Source organism: Megalobrama amblycephala, linkage group LG20 (genome assembly GCF_018812025.1).
Source record: "Megalobrama amblycephala isolate DHTTF-2021 linkage group LG20, ASM1881202v1, whole genome shotgun sequence".
NCBI lineage: Eukaryota > Metazoa > Chordata > Actinopteri > Cypriniformes > Xenocyprididae > Megalobrama > Megalobrama amblycephala.
The window spans coordinates 20,741,282-20,759,364 of NC_063063.1; the positions used below are offsets into that span (position 1 = coordinate 20,741,282).

Genomic DNA, 18,083 nt, shown 5'->3' on the forward strand with positions numbered 1-18,083 from the left:
TACCCTTTCAGCTCTGGGGACAGACAGAGGGCTTCAGACAACTCAGAGAGGACTCACACTCAAACAGCTGCTGTAAAATTGATGATGTGCCCAATTATACGTGTCTGCTGAGGGGAGGTGGATGGACTGATATAAGGACGATGGAACGAAGAGGTGGAAAACGCTTCTTCCCCGGTGTGTTCTGCCTCCATCTTACTGCCAACGGCTGGCAGGAAGAAGGGATGAAAACGAGTGACATTCGGACCTCCGAGATGTCCTGAGTGATTTGATGTTCCTGCAGGCCAAGCTCAAAGGCAGACAGGCACGGTCAGTCACAGAAGGGAAAGACAGACAGACCGGAAGATGAAAGAAACTTTGACTGCACTAACACAATGTTTCAGCAGTTTGGGGTGATGGGGAAAAGTATTAAAGTAGAAGCAATACACTCTGAATTAAAAGAAATAAGATAAAAAGAAATTAACAACAGCTGATGGAATTAATGGTTATTAAACACTCAGTCTTTCAACGTGTCGAGATGTTTTAGAGACTTCTTGTGCTGAATCACAATAGGCTTGGAATCAATACAGATTTCCTGATCTGTTTTGATCAGAGTCTGATTCGTTTCTGACTAATTTCATTTATAATGTCCATTTTGCTCGCATAAATACATTCTTTGACTTAGCTAGTGTTGTAAACCGGATCATAAGAGTCATTGTTTAGGGATTCGGGATTCGCCAGACATGCTGAATGTTTTCGAATCACTAAAAAGATCTGGTTAATAAGTGTCATTCATTTCGGGAATCAAAATTCACTGGTCGCAGTGTATGTTTTTGATTCACTAAAAATATCTAATTGGTCATTTGTTCGTGAGACAGATTCTCATTGTATGTTTGATTCTGCATGCAGCCCACAAAGACAACGCAATAGAAAGACATTTCATGCAGTTATTTTGTGGAATACAGTCTTTTTATTTGATTACTTTACAATACAGACTGTAAACTCCCAGACATATGATATATTTTTTCTTTTGCTGTGACTGCTGAAAAGTGGTGCATGAAACACTCTAGTGAATCTGTTAACTTGGTACATTACGGAAACATTAATTCGAGTAATTATAGTAATACATGGCTTAAATTATGCCATGTTGAGTTAGTAAAAGATCGATTTGGATTTAAAGAATCAATATCAAATGAAGTATGAATGATGTTCAATTTATGAGTGTGATAAATCAGAAAAATTGATATTTTACCCAGTCCCCCAATACTTTTAAAATACAATGAACATCACAATACATGCCACAATTAATATATTGTGATGAATCACAATATGATAATTGGATCACAATCAAAACTGTGCCAGATGCATGCAGATTTTGTCTTTTGCTATGTACCAATGTTATGCAATGCTATGCTCTCTATTCAAGTTCAGGTTTGTTAACATCATTTAAATTTGACATTTAAATGATGTCACAGATTGATCTCAGGTCAAAGCAGTGGGTATTTTGACACACTGAATTCATTATTCCTATTTGTGATTTGTCATTTATTAAAAACAGATGCTAGCTTGACTTCGTTGCGGTGTCCAAAATAGTGTTGCATTCATAAATCTGTAATGACCATCCTTTGCATCTGTTTTCTTGCATGTTTCACTTGGCTTTTATCCAGTTCTGTGTCTCATAGATAGAATTGCAAAGAGAAAAGCCAGATTCAAAGGTCATTTTTCACTTCATCAGTTGATCTGTGGGAAATTAAATCATGAACACATAAATCTTATATAAAATTGTGAGAAAGAATAATCATAATTTGAAATATGATAGTATTGGCACAGCCCTACTCTAATGTAAAGCAGTTAGAGCAGAGGTCTTGTCCACAAGTGGTGGTCAGCAATCAGTTAAAGAGTCTGCATTAAAACCAGCCCATTGGTAATGATTGCGCTGTTATAGATTTTAGTAATATCCTTGTTAAATGGGCCTTGGGGATCTGGATCTTTAACTAGAGCAGGCCTGTGGAAAAGCTTGGCGTCAGGGTCATTTAAATTGTTAATAGGGCCTTAAACGGGGGAAGAATATTTTATATCATTATGAGCACGAAGCCGTGATCGTAAGCACGAGGTCTACTTATTTATTTATTTAGGTTTTTTTCTCATTCTCGAACGCCTGTTTTTCACAGCTACACCCTCAATTTACAGAATGTCAGCATCCTCATTAAAGCGTGTGATAATTAATTAGCACCTCATTAAGCAGACATGTATCCAAAGTGATGCATGCAAAAGAATAAATGACCATAATTCATGCTGCGCTTCATGTGTATAGTTTTATTGCACATGATGATGACCTGCGATCTAAATGTAATGTATCTTGGTGTCAATATTGTGTGTGTTGTTGTATATAAACACCTTTTTAATGCCGCTATTCACACAGAAATTAAAAAAAATAATAATAATAAAAAAATTTAATTTTCTCTCATGTTGGTCTAAACCTGTATGACTTTCTTTCTTCTATGTAACACAAAAGAAGACATTTTGAGGGGAAAATGGTGTTGTTTTCCATACAATAAAAGCCACTGGGTTTTTTTTGTTTGTTTTTTTGGACAAAAACAGTTTAAATATTCTTTAAAATATTTTCTTTTTTGTTCCACAGACAAAATTAAGCCATACAGATTTTGAAAATTTTTCATTTTGGGGCGTACTATCCCTCTACAATGTCTAGTGAGAAGTCAGCGAGAATGTCTATAATGTCAAGTGAGTTTTTCGCTCTATTTTTTTCTTCATAGAAAAGGAAGGAAGAGAAATCATGTTGTTTTCCCTATCTCACCGAGTGCTTGTTTTTCTCCAGCCAAACTCTCTACTCAAACCTCTGCCACATTCTTGTCCAAGTCTCAAATATACGAATAGAGAAGAGAGACAGATAGATCCGATTATTAGTGAAACATATAAACCGAGACAAACCGATATATCAAAAGAGGAAGAGAGCCGTGGAATTGTGGTTGGTAAAGTTCCTCTAACCCGTGGGATGTGGTGAACACACAGCTAATCGTCCAACAGTGTGTGTTTTTGTGTGTGTGCTTTTGGAGCTCGTTCTTAATGGCAACATCAATTTGCGGTCCCACAACTAAGAGAAATATTTATCTTTGCGCTCATGCACAGGGGAAAAAGAAACCAGAGTCCATAATGTGTTTTACAGTGTGTTGGCCGCAGGAATATTACATTATACAGAGTTTGGTTTAACAGCTTTTATTCCGTGTTTTCAGTGGCACAGGAAGACACCATGGAACGGTTTTATGTAGTTAGCCAGCCAACCCTTCTGTTTCTTGATTTTGTGCAAATTTTTTTTTTTATGTACCTGCTCTATTTTCTCTATTTTCAATTGAGATAGCAGAGCTTGAATAGGAGACCTTGACTCTGAATATCTCAGTATCAAGAAAGCATTTACAACTCTTAAGGCATTTGAGAAATATTACAATCCAAGCTTTCTATTGTACCTACTTCGTTTTTTTCCCCCTCCTGTTTATTTATATCTCGTTGAACGTAGATTATAGCGCGCTGACAGGATTGTTTCATTTGCGCTCGGACCCCTTCATGTCAGCGGTCTCATCTATCATCTGAAGTGATATATGAGCGAGCATGTCTGAGCGCATGTGTATTGCATTGTTGCCATTGTGGCCGTGTCACATTCATTTGTTTAAAGGCCCCTTTCGCCCTGGACAGAGACAGATAGCGGTGCTTAATTTTCTTTACACAAGATTTCCACTCACTGGTGGGCGGCAGAGTGTCTCGGGCTCGACGACCGTCCATGGTTATGATGGTTATTAATATCTCTATTCGCTCTTTTAATCTGGCCTATCTGTCACATGCGCTGTGACTGCTCCATCTAATCTGAGTATCCTTCAATCTGTCCTCAGCCTGATTGGAAATTAATGAAGGCAAGAGACGCGTGTGTAACCGCGTCTTGTGTCGGTCTTTCTCGTTCTCTGATATTTCGTGCTAGCGCAGATGTAGCCTGTTCCTTGAGCGTCACGCTGACTCTTTGAGAGCTGCACCTGTGTAGCGTAATCCAGTCATGAGTGCGTTGTTTACTCACAATTGTTTGGTGCATTTGAAAGCGTAGCTTTGATCCATGCAAAGATTTTTCACTTCACTTCACTTTTTTTTTTTTTTACTCTCTTCCTCTCCAGACTGCTAATGTGGTTTTTACTTATAGTGGAAAGGGTTTTACAGGAGGAAGGGAGGATGGGATTTTTGTTTTGTTCATTTTTTTTGTTTTTTTTTTTTTTTTGACCCTTGGGATGTGAATATGACAGTGACCATGGACAGGCTTGTCAGACGGCATGTACGGGATGTTTATCTAAGTGCGAGCGTATAAATGGGTGTATGTCCGTGACAGATGAAATGTGTTTGTGAGCAAGCAGCTGAATATTGCATGTGCTGATCGTGCTCGGTGTGATGCGGCATGCTGGGATATGCAAAATATTTAAGACAGCATGTTGGTGAGAAGGAGATGTAGTTTGAGATCCCTAGACATCAGAGAACAGAACTAGACTTTTACATGAGCCAGAATTTGGCTTGCTGTGGATTTTTGACTGCTTTTTTTTCAAAGAGCCCACTTCAAGTTTCTGAAATCCTGATATGTCCCTCCTTCATTGTAAGCCTTTAACTTGAGACAAAGTCACATATTTTTAAAGGCAAGGCACTACAGGCAAAACCAATGTTTTTTCAGTCACTGGTCATTTTTGAGATTTTGGGCTATTTTGCTTCCATGGCATGTCTTCTTTCAGATTTGAGTTAACTAGGTATCGAGAAAGGTTGCATGTGACTGAAATACTTTTTCATTAATGCAGTGGTTTTATCTTGCAATTGGTGATTCCCCTTCGTTGTTAGAATGTTTTAATGTTTCCAAGACTAGTAGAAAGAAAACATCCAAAATGTAAATTTTAGGTTTATAATTTTTTTAAAAGTTTGTTTCAAAGTGCTCTGTATATTTATTATGATATAATATACACACATATATACATTTATGTTTTTATATATATTTCATATATTTATATCAATTTTACTGTCAGATAACACTTAAGTCAAAGTGTCGGAATAATGTTTGGTTTCATATTTTTATCAATTTTACTGTTAGTCCACTATATGAAGAATTATTGGGTATAATATGTCACAGTTTACTTTATTTTGCTATCCTCACTTACATAAATGAACTATAGTGTCCTGCACCCACTAGTAAAAATGTATCAAAAATATCAAAAATGTCTGAATAATTTTTGGTTTGACTGTATACATAAATATACACAAGTACACACACATATATTATGTAAACACAAACCTTTATTTTGGATTCGATTAATAGTAAATGTATGTGTTTATTTTATTACACTTTATCTATTTGCATCTGTAGCTTTCAATTACAATAAATATATTTAAAGGCCTTTTTTTTTTCAATTTTTTTCTCACACACTTAGATGGAAATCTCTACTTCATTACAACAAACTTTTATTCCTATCTATATTCTAAAGTTTTTTACAGAAGGTTTTGATCATATAACATTCATCTGATTTATATAACATTTTATTTCTATAAAATATGGTGTTTTTTTCCCCATGCTGTTGGCAGTATTTTCTGACTTATGGAGTTATAATAAGAAATATCCAAAATCCCTTAAACACAAATAACTTGAATATATCAACAAAATGAAACAAAAACTGTGAACTTGGATTTATCCAGTGTTCAGATTTCTTTTCCAGAAATGTATGCAAATCAGTGCATATTTAATTAGGTCATCATTTGCATATTTAAACAACATTTCCTAAAACTTGTAATACAAACAAATTGTCTTAAAGTATTGTTATTAATAAATTGTGGAAAGAATGGTGATATATATTAGTCAAACATTTTACAATATTCACCTGCAGTTCTTAATGCAAATTTAGGAATTTTTTGCCAAATGTGTTTCCATCATAGTGTACAGTATGTGCATGTTTTCTTACAGAAAAAAAATGAACTTAAAAAAAAAATCCACTTTTAAGCAAGTGTATACACTTTTTTTCTTTTACACACACCTAAAGGTATGGTCACATTAGCAAAATGTCATAGACATAGACAAAAAAGGTCCACTGTCTCTTGTCAGCAGTCTTACTATGTATAAATTACAGTCACTTTCAAACTAAGCATCTTTCTGTTCTGTGAGCAGCTAACTTGAACCTTTTATGAAATCTGCGTGGGGAAATCTTTCGCCTTCACTCAAAATTTCTGATTGTGTAGATTCCTATTGAAATGACTGGGTTGGCCCGCAAAAAAATTCAAAGATCAGGAATAAATGCTCCTGCATCTTAAGACAGCCTAAACAACATTTTGTGGTTTTATTTCACCCTTTTTTCTCCTCTTATCCTCTACAGAGCAAGTGGGACAGGAGATCCTTGCCAACCTGAACAGCGATCGTGAGAAGATCCAACGGTCCCGTGAGCGGGTGAGTTTACACCCACAAACACACTCAAACAACTCCTGAGACGGTCCTCGGGAGGCTACACTCAAACAGAACAAAAACACACACTTTTCTCACTAAGCAATTACACAGGCTTACAAATACTTGACTTGATCAGATCTTGGCTCTTTGGGATGACACAAAGTGCCCTAGATCAGACACTTGACAAGAGGACGGGAGCACACTCAAGCGCATGCAGTTAACACCAGCTCAAACCTCTTGTGCATTAGCATAGCGGGCCAGCTGAAATGATTGATTGAATGTACAGAGTACAGAATGTTTGACACAGAGCACAGCACCAATAAGAAGCCTTTGTAGTTGTCCTGTCTCATGTGGTGAGGTCACGCATGATGCAAGACTGTCTAATCGGGCATAGATGGACAACAAATACCTCCGGACAGAACAAGGGTTTGTTCTCTGTTCTTCCGGCTGCTATAATTCTGAAAGTCTTTTCGCAGCTACATGTGTGATTGTGCTGGACGGATGTCACGGAAGGGACTGTAGATTCCAGACTTGTGTAGACACTAGATACTTTTCCAGAAATAGGTTTGTATAGTGTTCTCAAAAAATATTTGGACACTTAAGCCACATTTAAAAATACATAAATTTCACCTCATTAATATAAATGAATATGAGGCTAATTTGCTAATAAATTGTGGTCCTTTTTGCAGAACTAATTTCTTTTTTATTAAAAGGAATTAAATAATTAAAAGATCAAAAGGGATTTAAGGGAATAATGAAAAAGAAATAAGAATGGTAAAAGTTCCATCTATTGTAATTTTTAAGTAATCAATTTAAACTATTTGCAAATATTTTTTAAAATAAATATTCACTTTTATTTTTATGTCTAATATGTCCAAAACACAAACCGTTTCTTGTCTCATCACATTCAGTTATGAATTACATTAATCATATCATATTAATTAATTAAAAGCATGTTTTCAATTCAAAACAGTGAAATTTCGTAAAACTGTTGAGTACATTGCATCATTGTATATGACTGACGTAGGGCTGGGCGATATATCGCATGCGATTGTCACGCGCATTTCGTCAGTAAAGCCGGTTCCCTGATTACCACTAAATCGCCATCACCTGCTTTCAGTTGGAGCGCCATTGAATAGACAGAGCCGTAGTTCACTGACAAGCTGCGCAATATCGCATTCATTATCAAAGGCGATTCAACTGCGATAATGAACGCGATATTGCGCAGCTTGTCAGTGAACTACGGCTCTGTATATTAAATGCCGCTCCATTTGAAAGCAGGTGATGGCAATTTCGCGGTAATCTGGGAACCGGCTTTACTGACAAAATGCGCGTGACAATCTCATGCGATATATCGCCCAGCCCTAGACTGACGGTCGCTGAAAATTTCAATCATAAAACAGTCATCAATACTAAATGTTTAGTTACGCACTCGCCTCATACTCTTTCACTGCTAAAACGAAAGTGTCGCTTTGGAATTCGTACTTGTCTTCTGTGAACAGTAAGTCCCGCCTCCTTTGATTTGATTGGCCAGCCCACTCATTCTGACAGTGACAAATGCTGTTAGACCATTAAGGCAGACCAGCCTAAAAATGTAACTTTTAAGCATCAGTAATATCAAATATTGGGTGGGACAGTTTGACCATTTTTAATTATTGGGGTGAACTTGTCCCCCTCAATGTCTATGGTGTTATGGCATGACATCTGTAAATGTAATATATCCGCCATTTCTCGATTTTCATTTGTTTCTCAGTCTCAATTCAATTAGATCTGATTGAATTATATTTTATATACATAATTTAACACACACACACACGCGCACACACACAAATCGGATAGTGGAAAAATCTTTATTTTTACCCAGCCATATCGATAACCATCAGGGCAATATAGACATAACTATGCAACACTTAGACTGAAAGGTGATGATATAGAGGAGTGTTGTGAGCTTTTTTTGAGTGTCACTCCTCCTACCAGGTATCAAATGTCTCTCCCTACATACTCATCCCTTTTTTACTCCCCCCTCCTTACTTCAACCTTTATTTGTTACTTTATCCTCTGCATGTATAATCGTTTTTACCTTTCCATATCGCTGTCCATCCCTTCTATTTTGTTTGTCCCTGCCGTGTCCACTGTCATAGTCTTACCTCTCTCTCTTTTTCTCTCTCACCCTGTCTTTTATTCCTGAAGACAGGTATAGAGAGCTCAGTCAGGGGCCTCTCTGATGGCTTCTTATGAAGGATGCTTAAAGATCACAACATGGCAGTTGGGCAGGCAGCTCATTTCAAAGGAAATAAAACATTTCCTTTCAAAGGTCTGCTGTCTATGGAGAATAGCTCTCCTTCCCTGGAGCCCCGACTGGCCCTCACACTTTAAAGACATTTTGCCGGGCAGGAAAAATGGAGAGGAGAAAAGAAAAGAAAGCATGATAAGAAGACATTCGATGGAAAGAGCAATAAACTGCTTTTTGAGAGAAGGAAACGGCAGATGAAAGAGTTTTTGGAGTGTCTCTTAACAATCAGTTCACTCAGTTTCTTTCAAACAGACGCACACAAACGCTAAGAGAGACCTAGTGCCTTGCAAGCAGCTCTATTACTATTGGTCATCCTCATTGAACAAGCATCTAACCCTAACTTTAAGTTTGACACATAACTTATCTCACACCTACTTGTTAAGTAATGCTATTATGGTTCCAAACAATCAGACTTCATTTTAAAATGAGTGGAAAAATCCCATTGATTAAGGGGCATTTTAACTTGTATTTTGGTTTGTTTGTTCTGAAACAGAGACTACTAAATTGTTTATTTGCAATTTGATTCACGTACACAAGCCAACATTTCAAAATGTTGATTCAATGGTCACTCCTCAATGGTCAGAATGTTTGTGTGTTGCTTATATATTTTAGGGTTTAGCTCAAAGTGGCATTTCCAGATCTCTAGATGGTTGGACGTCCAAGTTGGATGGTTTTTGCATGGTATGCACGAAATTAAAGGGGGGGAAAAAATTCCACAGACTTCAGGTCATTTTCAATTTGTGGTTTGGCTTTTTTGTTCTGAAAAAGAGACTTTGAATTGTTACAGTGTAGAATTTTGTCCTTCAATTTGATTTACTTAAACATGCCTTTCAAAATGGACCAAAAATTGTCACTTTTGTTCATCGGTCAGAATGTTTGCGTGCCATTTGTATTCCAGAGTTCAGCTCAAATGCATGGTAAACTTTAAAATAAATGGGGGAAAAAAGCATTGACTTCTGGTTGTTTTCTGTTTCGTAGTCTCTTTTTTTTTTTTTTGCTTTGAGACATGGATTAAAAATTGTTACAATGTTGCATTTTCTCCCTGGTTTGGTTGACTTTGACAAGGCATTTTAAAACAGTCCAAAATGTATTATTCGTTTCGAGCTGGGATCATAAAAATAGTATCAGAGATCACAAAGATTAAATGATTTTAAGAGATTTGATTTTGATTATAAATTACAGTGACCAAATTTCATAAAATTTAAATATTGTGTTTTAAAATGTCTTGCTGTATAGGCAATATTCCTGTGTCTGGTTATGCTACAATAGTGGTTTGTGGTATTTTTTCTTTATTTAGGTTTAGGCCTGCGTGACTGTGACTCTTTTAACTCTATTCAGTGAAATTCAGACATTGAATCAAGCTACTGGGAATCATCTTACCAAGACCATTTACTACAGGGAGTGCAGAATTATTAGGCAAGTTGATTTTTTTATCATATTTTTTTTCCAAGTACATTTTACCAATTCCAATCCACATCAATCATAATAACTACTATTAATATTGTTTTTAATCATTTATAAGTGATACATAATTGTTCATGAAGGCTGGAAATGAAAAATGCCTTATATTCAGGTGTGCAGAATTATTAGGCAGGTTTTCTTTTACAGGCCAAATGAGCCAAAAAAGAGATTTAACTCAGACTGAAAAGTCAAAAATGATTAAATACTCATGAGAAGGACGCAATACTAATGCAATACTAGAAATTGCAAAGTTAAAGCATGACCAATGGACAGCAAAACGCTCATTGGGTCAGCGGGGTCATACAAAAACAGGTGGAAAAGAAAAGACGCATGTTAACTGCAAAAGATTGAAGAATTAAGGTGAAGAATTAAGTGTGAAACCATCAGGAACCCTTTAGTCTCCAGCGCCACCATTTTCCAGAACTGCAACCTACCTGGAGTCTCCAGAAGTGTGAGGTATCAGGATCTCAGAGACTTAGGCTAGCTAAAGAATCCTAAAAAATGACCTGCTCTTAATAAAAATCACAAGCTGAAGTGTTAGAAAATACATTAAGACTGGGTTTTTATAGGCCTTATAGACAGACAGATTGAGAGTGACTCTTGAAGGACCAGCACCACATCCTCTTGTACCACCATTTGAAGAATTTATCTTCCAGAATCTGGCAGTAAGATGTGGGAGTTCACTTTTAGTCCATCTCTTATCCTGAAATGTCCGTCTTGCAGATATGGACTAAAAATGATCTTCTAAAACTTACTGTCAGATTTTGGAAGATGAATTCTTCAAACGGTGGTACAAGAGGATGTGGTGCTGGTCCTTCAAGAGTCACTCTCAAGCCGTCTGTCTATAAGGCCTATAAAAACCCAGTCTTCATGTATTTTCTAACACTTCAGCTTGTGATTTTTATTAAGAGCGGGTCATTTTTTAGGATTCTTTAGCTAGCCTAAGTCTCTGAGATCCTGACACCTCACACTTCTGGAGACTCCAGGTAGGTTGCAGTTCTGGAAAATGGTGGCGCTGGAGACTAAAGGGTTCCTGATGGTTTCACACTTAATTCTTCACCTTAATTCTTAATTCTTTTGCAGTTAACATGCGTCTTTTCTTTTCCACCTGTTTTTGTATGACCCCGCTGACCCAATGAGCGTTTTGCTGTCCATTGGTCATGCTTTAACTTTGCAATTTCTAGTATTGCATTAGTATTGCGTCCTTCTCATGAGTATTTAATCATTTTTGACTTTTCAGTCTGAGTTAAATCTCTTTTTTGGCTCATTTGGCCTGTAAAAGAAAACCTGCCTAATAATTCTGCACACCTGAATAATAGGCGTTTTTCATTTCCAGCCTTCATGAACTATTATGTATCACTTATAAATGATTAAAAACAATATTAATGGTAGTTATTAAGATTGATGTGGATTGGAATTGGTAAAATGTACTTGGAAAAAAAATATGATCAGAAAATCAACTTGCCTAATAATTCTGCACTCCCTGTAGTCTGTAATCGGACTCTGCTCTAGATCTGCTGTACTGGTAATCTCTTTTGTTGTGGGTCTTGTTTTGGGTTCCTAATTCACGGAGAGCTCCACCATGTGTTTTCGTGCTGGCACAACTTTGACCTGAGAGAGAAACAGAGAAAAGCCGAGGGAGCTCTCATGGGACAGATCCATCGTTGAGAGAGACATCAGGCAGCTCTTGGGCTGTTGGTGGTGCCAGAACCCAAACCCGCCTAAAACCACATCTGTCCCTGAGCCTGCCCGCTAACATAAACGCATGCACACACACATACACATGTCCCCGCTGACTGTGAGGACAGAGGAGGAGGCTTTCTCAAGGAGGCCAGCCAGAGTCACGTATCTGAAGGCTGCCAGAACTCTGGCTTTACTTCCATAGCAATGTCAGCATTCCTAAACACACACACACACACATGGCTTTTACTTATGCGTCCCGCTACATGAGCCATATATTAAATATAAAACATAAAAGTGAAAGAAACTGTAGCAACAAACAGGAAATAAAGTACTGAATGAACAAAATTTAGTAGCTGCTCTCACTAAAGTCTATAGACATTCTAAGTCTATTTTTTATAGCACAAATATAACATGACCTCTTTTTCTCTTTTTCTCTCAGCTGAGAGAGACGGATGCTAACTTGGGCAAGAGCTCTCGGATCCTGACTGGCATGCTGAGAAGGTAAGAGTAAGGTAGGGACCGTTTCTGATACCTCTCTGTGGATGTGTTTGACAGCGGCCCCATACAATTCACTGCATGAACACACAAATGAACACACTTATTGTTATGCACTGTGGTTGCATAATATGAATCTGAATGGTCTTGTAATTAGTAATTTAGTAAAATCCAATTACCCCAAACACCCCACTTCTGCTCACTACATTTTTGAATGTGGACTTAAAACAGACTGTGGACAGATTGTGGACATAAAACAGTTTGTCCTTATTTGACCTCCATGGATTCATCACTTTTTTTCTTATTTTTTCACATTTTAAATCATTTTTATCAGGGAAATTGTGTGGAATTCTGTATTTAAATATGCAGGGTTCCCATTGAAAATATTTTTGAATATTGTGTAAAAAAAAATAATAATAAAAATAAATAAATATATATATACATATACATATATATAAATATATATTACTATACAGTAATATTGAACAGACTATTAACAGAAATAAATATAATTTAAAATAACTGTTTTATATATTTTTTATATATGCTTTTTATTTATTCTTGTGATGCCAAAGCTGAATTTTCAGCAGCCCTTACTCCAGTCTTCAGTGTCACATGATCCTTCAGAAATCATTCTACTTTGTTGATTTGGTGGTCAATAAACATTTCTTATTATTATCAATGTTGAAAATGGTTGTGCTGCTTAAACATAAATTTCTTTCATGATTATTTGATGAATAGAAGGTTTAAAAGAATAGAATTTATTTAAAATTTTTGTAACAATGCACAAGTCTTTACTGTAATTTTTCATTAATTAATTCTTGGTGAGTTAAAGTATCAATTTAAATAATAATAATAATAATAATAATAATCGTGACCCCAAACCTTTGAATGGTAGTATGTGTGTGTGTAGTTGTAGCGCGCACACACATATTATACACATTACACATATTTTATTTATATATATATATATATATATATATATATATATATATATATATATATACACACACACATAATTTTTCCCTTCATTTATTTCAGCAACATTTAACAATATAATTTAATGAATCACAGATGTTCAGATTCAGAGTTCTGGCTTCTACAGGCACAGATTCCATGTTGGAGTTGGGGTTTTTTCAGCACTCATCTGCCCTAAAGCAGATCTAGCGTTCCTCCCACTATTCTGTCTCTAGTATCGGCTTTAAACAGCAGAACTCATCATTCATATCAGCAGGCTGATGAGATATTGGCTTTTTTCCCTGTGTGGTAGATGTGAGATAACTGAAGCAATGCAGAGCCTCTCTCTCTCTCTCTCTCTCTCTCTCTGTTCCACTTACTGTTGTTTTCTCCACCAGCCTCAAATCTCTCTCCTTCACACACGCACAATTCAGTTTAACGTCTGTCACATCTCCGTTTTATAAAGTGCCTTTGCACCCTTCCCTGAACCGTGACGACAAGGTTTTGTTTCTTTTTTTCTTTTTTTGATTAAGAGTAATATGTAAATGACACCAGCTAAATTTAAAACCTCGGGTCCAGGAAGGAAGTGCCAATTGAAATAGATGCTTCAGTGGTCGTAGACAATCAGGACGTGTGCGGCGAGCGAGAGGGAGAGGAGGAGAGACAGAGAGAGAGAGAGCAAGATGCCGGGGACGCAGACTGTAACCAATATTTCTGCATATGTCTCCATTTTGTCAAGTCTCATTAGAGGGGCTGCGGCCGCCCGGTGTCACAGAAGCTGTCCAGAAATCATTCATCATCCTCCTTTCCTTCCCACCTCCCTCTGTTTCTTTCTTATTCCATCCCGCCCCGCCACTAAGTAAATAACACGCACTTATTTCAATATTATCATATTAATGTTAAAGTTCAGCTGTCACCTAATGGGAAGACTAAATCAGACGTAGCATTTAAGCAATGTAGTGCTGCATTGAGGCCGCCTCAAATCAGGATTTATGAGCTTTTTGCATGCGCGCCGTCTCCCTTCAGCCCTCTGCCTTTCTGCATGAAGGCCCACAGCACCCCCAGTTCTTCTTGTCTGCCTAGAAAAGGCCTTCTCTCTCTCTTTTACTCTCACTCTTTCTCTGTATCTCTCTTCCTAACTTGTTTTTAGCTTTCTGCTTGAAAAAAAGAGCAAATAAAGCCTTCCCACATATTACATTTGCGTTGCATCTCAAAGCCATTTGCAACAGAAAAGTAGCAAAGACAACAAATAGATGTTTTGGTTTGCTCTCTGTGTGTGTGTGTGTGTTTTTTTTTTCCTGGCCTGTTTTTCATCTTTATGAATTTTCCTGGCTTTCATTTAATTCCATGCTTGCTTAGCCTTGGACATTTGATTAATAGCACAATATATAAAATATTACTACTACAACTACTATATAGTGCTCTCTTTTTTTGTTTTTGCCCCTAACCAGTGTTATTTTAGAATTATTTATAAGCTATTATCATATATTTTAATATTTTGATTTATCTTTTTAATATCCTGTTTTCATTTTAATTTTAAGTTTACATGTCAACTTCGCACATCTTCGGAACACAAATTAAGACATTTTTGATAAAATCCGATGGCTCAGTGAGGCCTGCGTTGACAGCAAGATACTGTAATTAACACTTTAAAATGCCCAGAAAGCTACTAAAGACATATTTAAAACAGTTCATGCGACTACAGTGGTTCAACCTTAATGTTATGATGCGACGAAAATACTTTTTGTGTCAAAAACAAAATGACAACTTTATTCAACAATATCTAGTGATAGGCTATTTCGAAATTTCAATGGTTCACCACTGGGGGGCGTGACTTTGGCAGTTTGATACACACTCCGAATCACTGATTTGAACCGAAAGATTCGTAAAGCTTCATGAAGTAATTTTATTAATGTGCTTTTGTCGTTTTTATAAGTTTGCTAATATTTCTATTTAGCTACCATATTTCTATTTAGCTACAACTTATTTTCAGTTTGTTTATAATTTTTGTTTTCCATCTAATATTTATATTTAATTTAATTTAGCCTTCAATCAATGAAAATTATTTTTAATAGTTTTAGTTTTAGATTTAGTTAACAAAAATGGAAATGATAGAAAATCACTTCACAGTATATTTATTCTTGATCATGAAAATGTATTAATTTACATTTACAAATTATAAACAGAAGCTAAAAATAATCAAATTAAACTTTTTCACTTATCACTTAGCTAGTTAACAACTTAGCCTGCTATGAAAAGTGCTTTTGATAAACAAGAACACAATAATGCGCTACATATTTGATCAGTCATTGAGGAAGGGGGATAGGATCTTTCATAACAGTAATTAGTTTTGTACAATCGGCAATCATTTACTTCATAAAGTGTAAAAATCTGCTTTTGCATTGTCAGTTTTCAGGGTTAATGGCATTTGTATTTGTATTTGTATTTTTTTTAAATGACTGTACAGTGTGATTTAATTCTATGCTTGCGCCAGTACAGATGTGAGGGTAATTTAAATGAAAGAGGTGAACTTGACTCCCCGTGGCGCTACGTTACTTGATTATCTGCATTGGCCTTTGTGCACACACTCACTTACTCCAGGTTGTGTTTGTCATGGTGAGGTTCACAGGCTCTCAGCAGTAAGTTGAGGACAGAGCATTAGCCCGCTGTGATAAATATTGTTGTAAGATGGAGACAGAGAGACCCGCGCCGCACCAGATGTTTACCCTGAGTGGAGAGCACTGTGTGGGTGAAGTCGACTCCAAATATGTGTACTCTGTGATACTTCCGCTCCGAGGACGCTGCATGCATTTTGAGCACAGCTCCTGTTTTCATCCCGACTTTCCAGAGTTCAAACAAATCTGTTTATAATACACTGGTATCAAATAAGAGATGCGTATCCCAAAAGGTTTCTAACAGAGGGATTTAACAGTGACACATCTCTGATAGTCTGGTAATTCAGCTCTTAATCAAAGTAAACTCGCATCATGATGGGCAAAGCAGTTTTACTCTCCCGGTCCTCTCTGTCTCTCTCTCTCCCTGAGCAGACTACTGAGATGGGCCGTCTCGTGCTCCAGCTCGCTCTAAATTATTAATGGACAGCTTCAGAAACTCCTGAGGGTTTTAATTATATTGTCATGGTCATACTCATCTCATTAACTTTTAATGGCGATGCCTGCTTAAAGAAATCATAATATTATTAAAGAATAATCATACCAATTAAAACATTTGCCTTGATGACGGATTGTTTAATACACAAGTTACTGGACTCAATCGAGCCTTCAAAGCAGCCTGGGAGGAGGGCTGAAACAGCGTGAGCAATGTGACCTTGCACAAGAAGTTCTTATACAGGAAAACTTACAGTTGGAATTAGTTTAAGTTTGTTTTGGAAGAGTATGTATTTACAAGACTTCATTCTAGTCCTGATGGTTTCTGCACTGGGTCTGTACCTGTATTGATGTTTTAAAGGGATAGTTCACACACAAAAAATAACATTCTGTCATCATTTACTCAGCTATGTTTTGTTCCAAACCAACTTGTTTGGACATCAGCATTCTTCAGTATATGTCCTTTTGTGCTCCACAGAAGAAAGAATATTATGCAGGTTTAGAATGACTTAAGGGTGAGTAAATGATGATGGAATATTAAAGGGTTAGTTCACCCAAAAATGAAAATTCTGTCATTAATTACTCAACCTCATGTCGTTCCACAGCCGTAAGACTTTCGCACATCTTCGGAACACAAATTAAGACATTTTTGATAAAATCCGATGGCTCAGTGAGGCCTGCGTTGACCGCAAGATACTGTAATTAACACTTTAAAATGCCCAGAAAGCTACTAAAGACGTATTTAAAACAGTTCATGTGACTACAGAGGTTCAACCTTAATGTTATGATGCGACGAAAATACTTTTTGTGTCAAAAACAAAATAACAACTTTATTCAACAATATCTAGTGATAGGCGATTTCGAAATTTCAATGGTTCACCACTGGGGGGCGTGACTTTGGCAGTTTGATACACACTCCGAATCACTGATTTGAACCGAAAGATTCGTAAAGCTTCATGAAGCAGTGTTTTGAAATCGCCCATCACTAAATATTGTTGAATAAAGTCGTTTATTCAAACGTGGCACACAAAAATTATTTTCATGTTTTCATAACATTAAGGTTGAACCACTGTAGTCACATGAACTGTTTTAAATATGTCTTTAGTAGCTTTCTGGACATCTTAAAGTGTTATCTTGCTGGCAATAGAGGCCTCGCTGAGCCGTCGGATTTTATCAAAAATATCTTAATTTGTGCTCCGAAGATGAACGAAGGTCTTACGGATGTGGAACGACATGAGGGTGAGTAATTAATAACAGAATTTTCATTTTTGAGTGAACTAACCCTTTAACTTTTAGGTGAACTGTCCTTTTTAGGCCTGTTAACACAAATAAAAGTCTGATTGGATTAAACAACAGTGGCCTTTTATAACTGGCATTAACATAAATTTCTTATGCAGTTTTTTAAACCAGATTGCGTTTACACCTTAATTCCAGTGCATCTACAGTGTGATCAGATAGCGATCCAATTACACCTACTCATGCAAAATGCAATTTACATATTACATTAGAAGTTGTGTTAAATCAAACATTTAAAAAAACATTTAAAACCATGATTTCTGGCATTTTATTTTCCTTCAGTAAAGCACTTTTTTGGGTGAAATAAGATAGAGAAACAAGATTTCAAAGTATAATCCATTGAAATAATTTG

General features: G+C 36.5%; 1 protein-coding gene across 4 annotated transcripts in view; it reads left to right on the forward strand.

The window, feature by feature from the left end:
* vti1a (vesicle transport through interaction with t-SNAREs 1A) overlaps positions 1-18,083 on the forward strand; it is a 141,630-nt gene that overhangs the window by 77,693 nt on the left and 45,854 nt on the right. For 2 of the 4 annotated variants that reach the window (XM_048170492.1, XM_048170493.1), the window contains 2 exons: positions 6,372-6,442; positions 12,316-12,388. In XM_048170492.1, the coding sequence (XP_048026449.1) occupies positions 6,372-6,442; positions 12,316-12,381 (137 nt within the window). In that variant the 3' untranslated portion in view covers positions 12,382-12,388. The remainder of the gene's footprint in view (positions 1-6,371; positions 6,443-12,315; positions 12,389-18,083) is intronic. The other 2 variants (XM_048170490.1, XM_048170491.1) reach the window with 1 other exon arrangement.